Genomic DNA, 13,141 nt, shown 5'->3' on the forward strand with positions numbered 1-13,141 from the left:
CTACTGTGCCTCGCTGAACCGAAACTGGCACCAGAGCTGGGGGCTTGGGAATTGGAGCTACCATGAGGAACAATCAGGGGGATGTGGCCACCCCAAAAGTGACTGGAACAATGCAAAGCCACTCTGCTTGCCCAGTGTTTGGCGTCATCACTCTTTTCTAGTCTGTCACTGGGAATGAAAATGAGGCCAAAGGCCAAACACAACAAGAGTCAAAGTGATTCCCAGCGTGATAAAAGAGATGGATCAAAACGCACTCAGCCCTCAAACAYAAATGCCGCAGACCGGAACTGAAAGAAAGAGCATTGTGATGCTGGGAGTCAGGGAAATCGCCTGATTAAGACAGGTCCATGCAGGATTGCGAGATGAAGGTGTGAATCAACTTGTTTAATGGGTTCTCCATCTAGGCACGAAGGTGGTTCAGGGCCTGTCTTCTAACAAGGAAGATCTTCACCATCTTCTTGAACCAGGTCTTCCCACCTCTAATTTTCAGTAGCATGAAGGTAACGTACATGTGGGTCAATTTCTCTCCTCTCCCCATTGCTAGTGGCAGAAGTAGCTTACAGCCCTGACCATGAATTCCTATCTCCRGTGATGCTCTTCTTGCAGGGTGGACTTATTGGAGAGTCTTGCTTCTCCTGCTATCTTCTTGGCTGTTTCTGAGCCTTTTTGATCTCAACATCATCCGGTGGCAGTGAGTTCCGCARCGTGATGGCTCATGCTGAATATTCAGTGATTTACTCGGGGCTGCCTTACATGAGGCGAGAGAGCAGAAGGTTTCCAGTCTGCTTTTTCTGAACCATTTGTTCTTTATAGTTTTGGCACAGCCCCTCTCACTGATTCCAGCTCTGCCTGTTGAACTACAGAGTCTCCTCAGCCTCTCCACAGACAGGCTGTTCCCATGGTGGCACTGACAGGGCACACAGGGCTGACAGAAGAGGTGGCATTATCAGTGAGGCTGGCTGTGGCCAGGACCAGGACCTCTCACCTGTGTCCAYACCTGAGCTGGGGGGATTGCAGCCACGGGGGCCTCCCACAGCCTTTCTGTGGATGCTGCAGGATCCAGCTGCCATAAAACTTATCCCCCTTCCCGCAACACGGCAGAAATCCCACCTGGGAATGGCATGGAGAGCCTGGGCCTGGGCGAACCTCTCCAGTTCCATCCAACCGCCATGCGAGGAGGTGGCTGGGAGGCCCATCCTGACCCCGTACAGGGTTGGGGGGATGCGTCCTGGCGGGCGGCGGGATGCCCCAGAGCCTGCCCATTGGTGCGGAGGCTCCGCAGCAGGRCTGAGGCTGCCAGCAGGGCCCAGGGGTGCCCCTGCTCGTGCCCCCCTCCCAGCGAGGAGCCGGCACCGTGGGSGCTCCGGGGAGCAGCCGGCTCCGCTCCGCGCTCCGCCGTGCTCGGGGACAGGGGCAGGGACGGGGCCGCAGAGGGGCGGGGAGCCGCGCGGCCCCGCCCGGGCCCGCCCCGCCGCCCGCTGCCTTCTACCCGCGGCGGCGCCCGGCGCGCCGGGACTCGCGGCTGGAGCGGGGCCGGGCGCGGCGGGGCCGGCGCTGCGCGAGGGTTTCGCGGCTTCCCGGGCTCGTGCGGCGGCCATGGACGGCTGGGCGCTGGTGGTGGTGAACGCGCTGCTGGCGGCAGGTGAGGGCCGGGCGGCGGAGCGCGGCGCGGAGCGGTGCGGTGCGGGGCGGCCGTGCGCGCCGTGCTCACCGTGCTCCGTTCCTCCCTCGCTCCGCAGTGTGCGCGGGCGGGCTCGGCCGCGACGTGCTGCACAACGAGGTGCTCCACAAGGACGGGGGGCTCCGCGGCGGCGGGGAGCCGGCCGCGGTCACGGTGCCGCTGCTCCGCGGCAGTCCCGACAAGGAGGGCGGCGGAGTGGCCTCCGGCGACGACTTCAGCGAGCCGCCCAGAGGTACCGGCGGGGCGGGCGGAGCGCGGGCCGGGGCGGCCGGGCACGGGGAGCCGCTCGGGTCGGGGTCCCGAGAGGACCGCGGGGCGGGTGCGGACAAGGAGAGAGGGGACCGGCTCCCGCTTGAGGTGCCGATGTGGCCAGGAAGAGCTTGGCTTGTGAGACTGGGTTTGGGTCCCGTGGCCTGTTCGGGAACGGAGGCTGTGGGAGAGGGCCAAGCCCGGGCTGAATCTGGGTGGCAAGTGAGCCGTGGTGCAGATCTGGAGCCAGTAGGTGGCAAATGTGGATCCATGTGCAGGTGGGGCAGGGGTTGGCYTTGGCTCATCTTGGTGCCCCTGCAGGGTGGGTGCCCCCAGGGTGGCAGCTCTAGCACCCTAGGAGCTGCTTCAAGACAGGCTGCTGTCACTGCTGGGGACACAGCAGGTGCATCCGTGGCTGGGTTGAGAACAGGGGTGCTTGAGAGCAGCTGCTTGAGAGCTCGCTGCTCRTGCCCCTTGCCTTGCCCCATGCCATGGCACCCAAAGGAGTGCCAGCCCCGGGTGCAGGGCAAGATAGGAGTCCTGGGCAGCAGGTAAGAGCCACCCTCCTGCCCAGGACTTGTGGCTGTAGCTCAGGGCAATTGKGTTTTGGTTGCCCCTTATTTTGTGTGAGGGGATTTCCCTGGTACTCCCAGAGTGGCAGTCCCAAGAACCTTCAAGCAAGGAGAGGAGTCCTGATCTTGCAGTCCCTCAGTCATGTCCTGTGAGTGAGAGCTCTGCCCCAGAAAGGAAGAGCCCTTYAGGTGTACGTGGCACCCTCAGCCTGCAGGTGTTGAGCCCTGGGCTGGGTGCCCATCTGCACCACACTGCCTCTGCTGCCTTTCAGATAGTGGCAGTGGTGGCTGCAGGGGAGGGGATGGCTGTGACTCACCCCAGCCCACGTGCGGCTGCTCCTCATACCTAGCTGGGGTTAGTCACCCAGCGGTCCCCTCCGTGGGGGCGTTGGGGACACTGCCTCTCTATTCATCTCTCTGYGCACTCATGCTTGGCTCTTATGCCCCGAGTCAGGACTGGAGGATGTCCTGGTGACTCSCCTGTAGGTTGCACCCATGGGGTGAGATGGGGAACCCATTGTGGGCTGCGAGGAGTGACAGAGCCCAGGCCAGTGTTGCACATGCAACATGCTGAGCTTAGTAGCCTTGTTAGCCTGACACTAGGAGGAGGGAGCTCTACTCTGTGTAACAGTTTTCTCGCTTTTGTCACTTTAATTTTGCTGTCTGGCTGTGCCAATCTGTCAGACTGGGATGCTAATTTACGAAACCAGGCTGGTCACTCAAGTCTAAAGCGATTCTGCCCCTGGGAAATGCTTATTTCCTTGATAGAAGCTGCAGTAGGAGAGCAAAGAGATGCTCYTGTTGGCCCTCTGGTTCTCCAAGCATCCCTCCAACTAGGGTTTCCCATCCTACAGCAGGGGATCCCACAGGCATGGGCTGTGCCTAACCTAAGGACAGATGACCGCAAGAGGACTGGCTGGGGCTGTCTTTTTTGGGGGATACACGGTAGCAGTGCACAGGCAGCTTGCGGCAGCATCTCAGAGCACTTGTGCAATGCTTTGAGCTAACTTACAGCAGAGAAACATGGCTTTTGAGCCAGAGGCACCTTTCCCTCTGTGCTCCAGCCCTGAGGATGGCAGATCTTTTCCCCTGTGATTGGGAATTGGGATCCCCCTTGTGATGGGGGGCTTGGGGACATCTGTGGCATCCCTCTACCTGCTTGGACTAAGCCATTTTCTCCACTTTCTAACAGCGAGATCATGCAAATCCTCTGCAGATGTGCTGCTCAGAGGACCCAGGGCAGCGCCTGGGACAAGGGTCAATGCCTGAGAAGGGCAGCAGTGAGGGCAGCCGGGGGGCAGCGGCACCGCTTCTGTCCCTCCAATAGCACAAGTCCACAGGGAGCCCTCTGCRGCAAGCAGATAACCCGCAGGGGAGGGGACAGCCACTGCTGCCAGCCTGGGACAAGTTCTGGGGCCCTTTGTCTCACCCACATTTGGGGATCTCTCCAAGCGAAAGAGTTTYCTGGAGTATGAGTTGTCTCCAGACCTAGGTGGAAGGATATTCCGGTTGTGAAATAACTTCCTTGGCATGCAGGCTAAATGGTGCCCTGGGGCACGGGAGGCACTTGCATGGGAAGGAAGGTGCCGCACGCTGAGGGCTGAGTTATGTGAGGAAGTTGTTGAGAAAGCATTAGGCACGTCAAGACTTGCCAGGTTAGACTCAGCTGTCCTTTCCCCTGTGGTCCCTGTGTGCATCACACAAATTTATATTGCATTTCCCCAGCCTCTCTAGAGCCCTTAATGTTACAGTTTGTGGGGGGCTGCGAGGTGTTCCGTCAGGCAGCGGGTACCCCTCTTGGCGCTTTGCAAGGTCAAGCTGAGGTTGATAGTTTGGCATCTGCCRTCTTAAACTGTTCTGACAATATTGCTGGTTTCACTTTGTGGCTGTGGAGAGCAACTGAGGAGCAGGGTGCTCTGGCTCTCACCAGCCTGYGTAACCAGCTCGCAGGGAGCTGGCCTTGCACCAAAAACCGCAGAGTCCTGCGTTGCCATCAAAAAATACCTTTGTCATTCATGGAAACACTTCTGCCATCTGCTTGGCTCTGCAAAACCCAAAATTGACCTGGGCTTGCTCTTGTAATCCTGCTCTTGTCTTGTCTGCAAGCCATCATTGTAACCACAGGAAGGAGAGCTCACTGGAACCATGAATGGGCTCTTAATAAAAGCCAGATAAAGACGCAATTAGCAGTCTTCTGTGTCCAGTGGAAAGTGGTGTATATAATAGCAACATTTGAGATGCATAAAGCCCTGTTTTTTTCCCCTGATTTCTTGGTTACTTGTTCCCTTATTTCCTTTAGAATTGTTCTGATGAATCAGAAAGGCCATGATATTTGTGAAAATCTATGGGGTGGGGGGGAGAAAAGCCCTCTGCTTGGGGGCAGCCTGCTGAACAAAAGGCTGCGTGAATGCCAGGGCAGAGCTGGCTATGGAGTTGAGAGCTGGCTGCTCTTTTGCTTTCGAATGAGAAGTGATCGGTGTTTTCTCCTTTTGATTTGTTTTGCAGTTGCTTTCTTGGCCAAGCCTCAAGGCCTGGTTACTCCCAAGAAAAAGGGGAATGGGAATAAAAGAAGAAAAGGAAAAGGCCTGGGGAAGAAGAGAGACCCGTGTCTGCGAAAGTACAAGGATTTCTGCATTCACGGGGAATGCAAATACATCAAAGAGCTGGGCGCTCCATCCTGCATGTGAGTGACGTCGGCGTGCCCGTCCCGGGGAAACCTTAGTCATTGTTCTTTGAATTCTCTAGGCTGCGCAGAGGAAGAGCATGGGGATATTTTTAGTGTATGTTCCCCATCTGCATGGCAGCGGCTCTGCCTTGGTGTTCTGCTTGCTCCTTGAGCTGCGCTGCTTGGAGAGCAGCAGGAAACTTTGGCCTCTGCTCTGGCTTGGTTGCTGTCTTTTGAGCAAGTCCCACTGAAGTCCCTCATGGCCTGGGACTCGGAGCCCTCGGGGGAAGAGGGGGCATGGGATGTCAGTGAGGCTYGTGATGCAGGGAGCTCCTGCCACGGTGGAATTGCTGGGAATGTGAGCTTCYGTGCCAGGGCTCAGCTGCCTGGTGGGGGTCCAAAAATTGGCTTCCCCTCATCCTGCCTGTCTGGGTCCGCAGAGGCAGTCAAGGATCTGTCCTTCTGAAATGAGCTGTAAGTGTTGCATCTGAGGCTGCCTTCAGATCTTCCTTGGAGGGGYTACTGAGCCAGGAGAGGATTTCATGTCCTTTGCCCCTTATTTCTRTGAGCCCCTGCCAAGAGCTGGGGAGCTGCTTGGCCCCACGACTTGCTGGTGAGCTGGGGGTGGAGGTCAGAAGCAGGCATTGCACCTGTGAAAGCTCTCGTGCAAGGGCAAGGGTCCTGGCCTCTTGTCCCATGTGTGGCACATAGCTCTTGTGCAGCAGCACTGCCGAGGGGTGAGACTACTCTTGGGCTGCAGGCAGAGAGCAGGGGCTGGACGAGGCAAGTGGAAGAGAAAGCAGGTTTGCTCACTGCCTGGGCACCCGGATCCAGCTGCTTCTGCCCGGAGTAATACCCGTGGGTGCAAGTTTGATCCCTGCTGACGTGGGCAGGGTTTGAGCTGGTGGATATAAGAGGCTTTGTTCCTTGCTGGCAATCCCTTGAGCCACCCAGCCCTGTGCCAGGAGCCTGGGGAAGATAATAAGTCCCCAGCTTATAGTGTCCAGAAGCTCTTGTGCCCTGGAATCCACAGGGATCAGGGTCTGTGCAGCTCCTTGAACCGCTTAATTTCACCGTGCCTGGAAGCTGTCATGACGCTGCTGCWGGGTGCTCGAGCAGCAGGAATCAGGACTGACAGCAAGAGATCTTTGCTGGACTGGCTTTCGCTGGTGAMCCAGTGTGCTGCAGAGCACAGTCCTTCCCTGGTTCCTGCCTGCATTAGGCCAGGACAGCTGGGCACCCCCTTCCAAGCTCCTTCTGGGAGCAGTCACCATTTTCTTGAGGCCAAAAGAAGCCCTAGAGCAAGGGCAAGCAGGAAGGGTGCTGACCCRAGGATCTTGATCTGGAGCCAGCTGGGGCCCTCAAGACTGATGGCCCCTCCGGGGGCTATCCCCTTGGAGTTGTTGCTTGTATTTTTAGGACTAGTGGCTTATCTCCTTGGCATCCTCTGGGCAGCAGTTCTGGAGCTGAGCTTTGCAGCTTTTCTATTCAGAAGCAGCGCAAGCTATCTCAGCTTCTCCTGGGGCTCTGCAAGGTCTTGGTCTCCTCCTGTAATGATGTCTTGTGAGACCTGGTGTCACTTGATTTGTGTCTGCTGGGACACTTGGGCTGCATCTGGCCGGCTCTGGCTRTGTCACCTGTGCTGCACATGGTCCTTGCTTCCTGCGGCTGCCCCCAGGGGCTGGTTGAGCTGGGGATGGTGCCCAAGCCCAGGAGCTTTGCYGAGAGGCGGCTCTGTCTCTGTCCCAGGTGGCCGCCTCGGGTGGAAGGTGATGCTGGTGTGTGGCATGGTATTAATGGAGCTCTCCCTGAGCGCAGTGAGCCAGGCGGGAGGTCTGGACTGAGGCCATGAACTGGAGATAAGATCGTGTCTCTGCCCAGTTCTGCTGAGGGTCCATGGCGCTGAGTTTATTCAGCTGGTCACATCAGTGTTGACTCATGAGGAGGGTTTGGGTGGCTGCCTCGCGGTTCTGAGGGGGAACTTTATTTCTGTTATATGAGTAACCTCCTGAGCCTGCAGGGAGCCTATACTTCTCTGTTAGCTCTGCCTGGCCCCAAGCATTGGGGAAACCTGCTCAGAGGGAAGTCGTGAGACTGTTCCCTGCTTCTTTGCACAGGACCTCCCATTGCAGATGGCAGGTGGCTTGCAGTGCCGCGGGTGCCTGCATGCCCCCCTCTTGCTTGTCCTGGGTAGCTGTGTCCTGCCCGCTGGGGTCTTAGCGGTTCCCTCTTGTAGCCCCTGTTGTGTCCGACCTCTGTGTGTGTTGGAGCTGGTTGCCACCCAGAGGTGGCCCAACCAGCCTGGCTCTACTTCATAGGCAATTGGGAAGAGTCTCGACACCGATGCGTTGCCCTATGGGGAAGGACGTGCCTTTTCTGGGCATCTTCAGGTGGTGCTTGGGACAGGGATGTGGGGCAAGAAATTTGCCAGTAAACCAAGGGGGAAAACCAGACCTTCTGGCCCAGGGTGGGGGCAGGACTCTGGCTCATGACTGAGCAAAGAGGCAGCTCTGTTGCCTCACAGCAGGAGGGACCTGCCGTTGTTACCACCCTTCTCTAATGCTCTTCTTTCTTGCCCAGATGCCAGCCGGGATATCACGGTGAGAGATGTCATGGACTCTCGCTGCCCGTGGAGCACCCCCCCAGCACATACGACCACACCACAGCACTGGCCGTGGTCGCTGTGGTCCTGTCCTCACTGTGTCTTGTCATCATTGCAGCTCTGCTGATGCTGAGGTGAGCAGGATGGGGGCTGTTCTGCCAGAGCCACTTCCAGGAGGGTCTCAGGGCGGAGGGTGGTGCCAGGGGCCACTCCGTGCTCTGAACAACTCTTGGCTTGGCCTTACAGGTGCCACAAAAGGGGTGTCTACGATGTAGAAAACGAAGAGAAAATCAAGCTGGGCATCACTGTGAACCACTGAGGATGCCACGTGCCAGCAAGGTAAGACTATGGCTTACCATGAGGCTTGGGTACTGCTGGGTGTTTGGATGCTCTGCTTGCTTGTTATGACTTCTCCAGCATGGGGAGAGCACAATGTCTTGGCTCAAGAACCCTGCACTGGATCCAGGCAGCACTCAGAGGCTGGGGAATCAGTTAGCAGGATGTGGCCCTGGAACCCCTGAGGCTGAGCCCCGAGTGCCCTGCTCAGCTCCAGCCTTTCACCCCCACTTTCCTTTCTTTCCCTCCCTCTTGGAGCCTCTGACATCCCTCTGGCATGGCATGGGCAAAAGGCGCTGCAGTTTTGCTCCCACTTGCAGCCTGTGTTTGACACGCTCCTGCCTTGCAGCGGGGCAAGGGCCCTGCTGTGCCCCTTTGGATGGCCGGCACGCTCCACCCCGGAGACGGCCACGCAGCAGCGCCTGGGCACTGCAAAGCCTGCAGGTTTCCTCTTTGCTGGGCCAAACCCTGCCAGCAAGCACGCCGTGCGGCCCTGTAGCCGGCAGGCATGCTGATGTGACATGCAGTAAGCTGCGTTTTGGGGAAGGGGCTTCAGGGCGAGATTGGTGTTGCTGTCCCCAGCCTGGGGAGAGGAGGAAGATACACTGATGGGGAAGGAAACCGATGGGGAGGAAAYGGCCGTGATCCCTGGGAGGAAGCCAGGGGAAAAGGAGCTGTGTGCTGGTCAACCACAGCTCTGCCCTGGCCTCCTGCCCGGGAGCTGTCCGGGCCTCACCGTGTGAGGCGTCGAGCACCTTTGGGCTACCGCTGGGGCTTCGGCAGCACCCAGCGCGCTGCCCACCCTGCTGGACGAGCCCGCAGGAGCCACGGTCGCAGGAGCCGCTCGGCGCCGCGGCAGGAGCGGCCGAGGGCAGCGCCGGCCCAGGGCCGCAGAGCCAACTTGCCTTCCATGCTCTTGTTTCAGGAGTGGGCACAGAAGCAGTTCTACCTCCCGGAGGCCACAAGCCATGGCGCCAGCACTGTCCCCACGCCGCCGCGCAGCCCGCGGGGCGCCCGCCGCAGCGGCCGCGGCTCAGCGGGACGCGACGGTCCCGCCGGGGCGGCCCTGCGGCCGTCGGCAGAGGGGCTGCCCACCGCAGCACCCAGCGAGCAACTAACTGTGAAAGGCTGAAGAGACCAGGCCGGGGGCTGCCTTAGGTGCAGGGGGCGGGGAGTAACAGCTATTTAACAAAATATTTTTCATTTTAAATTATATATTTATTTTAGATAAACTGTACATAGTATTTATATTTATTAGAGGTCTGGCCCTGCAACCTTCATGTAGGACAAGACAAGGTCGGACCTCCCTTATTTTTTAAGTGCAATGTACTATTCTAATAAATAACACTTTGTTACGAACGTTCAGGCTGTTAATTTAATTTAGTGGGGGTGGAAGGGAGTTGCATCTCTGCAAATGGTAACAACAGGCTTTCCTTGGTGGGATACCTCAAAAATATTGAACCCTCTGTTCAGCGGTGGTTGTGGAGGCTGCTGGACCGGCCAGGGTCTTTCCTGCAAGTGCTGCTCCGGACTGGCTCAGGCCTGAGGCCCCACAGGCAATATAAATAACCCCCAAGCTGCTCGTGTTTCCTGCTCCATGAGCTTCCTGGGGGGAGCCAAGACTGGTGTGAGCTGACGGCTCTAGCAGAGAGCCTCAAAGCAGGGAAAACTGGCTGCCTCTCTGCAGGACATCTGCATTCCTCCAGCCTGTTTCACTCTACTAGATGTCAAGCTGTGCTGGCGCCTTCCACTCACGTTCCTACCACTTGCCCTGGAGCAGGGGAAGTGAGTAGTCTGCAGAGATTTTTGGACTAATTTGGCCAAAATTTAGCGCTGGCAAGGCATGAAATAAGCTTTACAGTCCTCGGTTGCCTGTGGGAGGGGGTGCTTAGGAAGTGATYGTATTAGCTCATTCCTCTTGAACAGCGGGCAAGTTCTAATGCAGCAAAACCTGGGGCGTGGGAAGAGGAATGAAGCAATTGCTTGGCTTCCCAAGATAACCGGCCTGGAGCATGTGGTGCAGCGGAAAGGAAGCCTGGGGGACTGAGGGTGAATCGGCACCTTTTCACCTGCAGAGCAAAAGCCCCGGGCTGCTGTGGTGGCCCAAATCCCAGAGCTAGGAAAGCAACTTTCTGGCTCTGCTGAAGCCCCACGTGCAGCTTCCCACAGTGCTGYGGGATGGCTGCTTGAGCCTGAGACTCTGGACTTTGGACTTCTTTAATATTTGTTAAGCAAACAGCGATTGCTGCACAGCAGGCCAGCACCCTGCACTGCTGCTGTGGCCCAGGGCCAGGGGCTCTGCAGAGCTGGGGTCTCCACGTGGGCCCCCCAAGGTCCTTCCTGCCTTTCCTTGGAGCCACCTCTCCTTGCCCTAGGGCTCTGCCCCTCCAGGCACTGGAAGCAACTTAGATGGCCGATTTCGCTCTGCAGAAAGCTGGTGTTTTTCTGCTGTCTTTTTGCTCTGGCTGGGAGGCTTAGGAGCGAGTGCGAGAGCTTTGCAAAGCCCAGTGAGGGGCTGCTGGATCCCTGAGACGGCTCCTCCTGCTTGTGTGGGCTGGGAAAGGAGGCCACCTCCTCCCTCCTGCAGCGCAAGGAAGGTTGATAGCCACCAAAGGGGTCTGCAGGAACCACGCATCGAACAAAAGCAGCATCCAGTAATCTATGTTTAAACCTCCTATGTTTAAACCTCCTATGTTTAAAACCTCGGCCAGCAGCACAAAGAGGAACAAAGGGTCCCCCTTAGGCGTCACCGTCACTGCTAGGTGTCATTTCCAGCTCTCGCCTTGTCCGGCCTATTCGCCTCAGCTGCTGACTCCCGCACCAGTTCCCTGCTGTGGCCTCTTCTCCTTCACAAAAGGCACGGCCTTTCCCAGACTTAGAGTGGAGACGCTGCCAAAACACCAACCTGAGATTTAATTTAATTTAAATTTTTAATCAAAAATGATTAAATGAAAAAAAAAAAAGCGTGGCTCTTATCCACGCTTTCAGCCATTGCGGCACAACGGGGTTTGTGTGCCRGGGGCCATCGTGGTCATGGTGAGGGAAGACGCTGTGGCCCTGCAGGGACGGGTTGGGACGTGCCACCCACAGGGCATGAGCTGAGGCCACCAAAGGACACCTCCAAAATTCACTGAACCATCCCCACTGCCTTGCTCTGAAAATGGACGGCAGCAACCCTGCAAGCAATTCTGTTCCTGACCGATGTTTTTGGCCTTGATCTGCTCCTCGCCCAGCCAGGCCTCACCCTGAGCAGAGCTGGGCTTTGCCAGCACGCGTGACGAGCCACGCTGCCCCGTGGCTGCCACAGGTCTGCACAGCAGAAAGGAGCCACGAGTGACCCCTCCGTAGGGCTCCGAGATGCAGGGGAAGGCAGAGGGTCCTCGCAGTGACACCCAAGGGCTCCACGCCTGCAAATCCCCCGTGGTACGTGTGGAGGAGCGTGCGGGCAGTGGCAGTGCAGCAGGGCCACCACTGCCCTTGGCTCCCCTCCTTGTGCTATAAATTGCTAGTGACTCAGGCTGTGGGACGTCCACRCTCCCCTCAGGAGGCCAGGTCACCCTCGGATAGAATTGGTGGCTACAACTTTTCCTGCTATTCAGTGCAGGGTTTTCCTTTTCTCCACAGGAAGTGCTGGAGATGCGGGRATCTGCAGGGCAGAGCAGTGGGAGGAACTGCATTCCAACAGTCACTGCCTTGGTAGTTGAAGTCTTAGGCAGAAGGTCAAAGAGAAGCATCTCCACCACATCCAGAGGTTGGGGCCGAACCTGCTCTGAGCCCATGCAGCTCCTCAGTGTTTGGGATGAGATCCTCATCTTGGGGCAGCTGCAGAAGGCTGCAGTAAGGGCCGCTTGACCCTAAAGGCTGGATCTTGCACTCTGCTTTGAAACAAAGAGGTTCCCTCTTGTCTGCCCATACAGAACAGCGCACGGGGTATTTTAATTTTGCTGCACTCCCCMCAAAGGCTTCTCATTACCTACCATGATCTCACCCTTTCTCACAGCCCCACTGGGCGAACTCCAAGGAAAACTCTGGGGCTGCAGGGAGTGATGGTGAGTCATGAGCCCCACAGGGTGCCTGCGGGGCTGAGTCGGGCAGCGCTGGCCTGTGCCTCCAGGCAGCTTTCCCCACAGGAGGCAGCGGGCTGCCGCCCCGCACCGCAGCAGCACATGACCGCGTAGCTCCCCGGGCCGGTGCACACTGCTCCTCAACCTCCCCCTCAGCTTTTAATTGGATTGGGGAGCGCGGGGCACTCTGCCCCGGGCTGCCCTGTGCCCTTCGTGCCTCCTACTTTCACTGCTGAAGCAGCGACATTTCTGTGGCCAAGTGACCCAGCGCCTTCCCCTGCCACCGCCTCGGCGCCTGTCGGGACGAGGGCTGCGCCGACTGCCAGCTATTATTAATAAAGCAGCAGTCTGGCTCTGGTTTCAGCTACCGTTCCTGCTTTCTGATCGGTGCCTTGTGTTCCCCCCACGGCGTTGGGGACGGCTTCACACAACCGCCACGCACCAAAAGACGCCGCTGCAGCTCACCATGTAACCCAGCGGCTAACTTGGCACTGCTTAGCAGGCGATTTAGCTCCACCGGGCACTGCACCAGCCCCGGCTGCACCTCCTGTGCCAGGGCTCGCTGCTGCTCTGGGCCCTGGGGGTGCTGCTGCACATGGCGCTGTGGCCCGCGGCGCAGCCCAACAAGGAGCTTGCGCTGCCCCTCACGTGGACGCACCAGGAGGCGGCGGGGCTGCCGGGCGCCTTCCGTGCCGGCGGGCCCGTGGGCTCTCACACCGGGGCCGCGCTGCACTAGCAGCTCTCCCAGGGAGCTTTGCCCAGGGCCGGGGGCCTTCCCGGCCTGCGATCCTGGGCACTCAACACACCCCAGCTGCGTCCTTGGGACGGCAACGGGACCTTGCCGTGGAAGCAGGATGCTTGTGGGCAGCTGCGGCCGGGGGGGAGCTCCTTGCGGCGGTTCCACAGTAAGGAAGCTCGGAGAAGGGCACCTTAGGAGCCTCCTCGAGCAGCGCAAGTCCCCGCTGCCCGGCA

The 13,141-nt window shown here is 58.3% G+C and overlaps 1 protein-coding gene across 1 annotated transcript; it reads left to right on the top strand.

Moving 5' to 3' along the window:
* The first annotated feature begins 1,596 nt into the window (after positions 1-1,596).
* Positions 1,597-8,109, top strand: HBEGF (heparin binding EGF like growth factor). Its single transcript, XM_026035761.1, has 5 exons — positions 1,597-1,642; positions 1,740-1,913; positions 5,008-5,185; positions 7,748-7,903; positions 8,016-8,109. The coding sequence occupies exons 1-5, from the start codon at positions 1,597-1,599 to the stop codon at positions 8,086-8,088; spliced, it is 627 nt and encodes a 208-aa protein (XP_025891546.1). The 3' UTR covers positions 8,089-8,109.
* The last annotated feature ends 5,032 nt before the right edge of the window (positions 8,110-13,141 follow it).

Source organism: Nothoprocta perdicaria, unplaced genomic scaffold, assembly GCF_003342845.1.
Source record: "Nothoprocta perdicaria isolate Ctin4 unplaced genomic scaffold, notPer1 scaffold_166, whole genome shotgun sequence".
Classification (NCBI taxonomy): domain Eukaryota; kingdom Metazoa; phylum Chordata; class Aves; order Tinamiformes; family Tinamidae; genus Nothoprocta; species Nothoprocta perdicaria.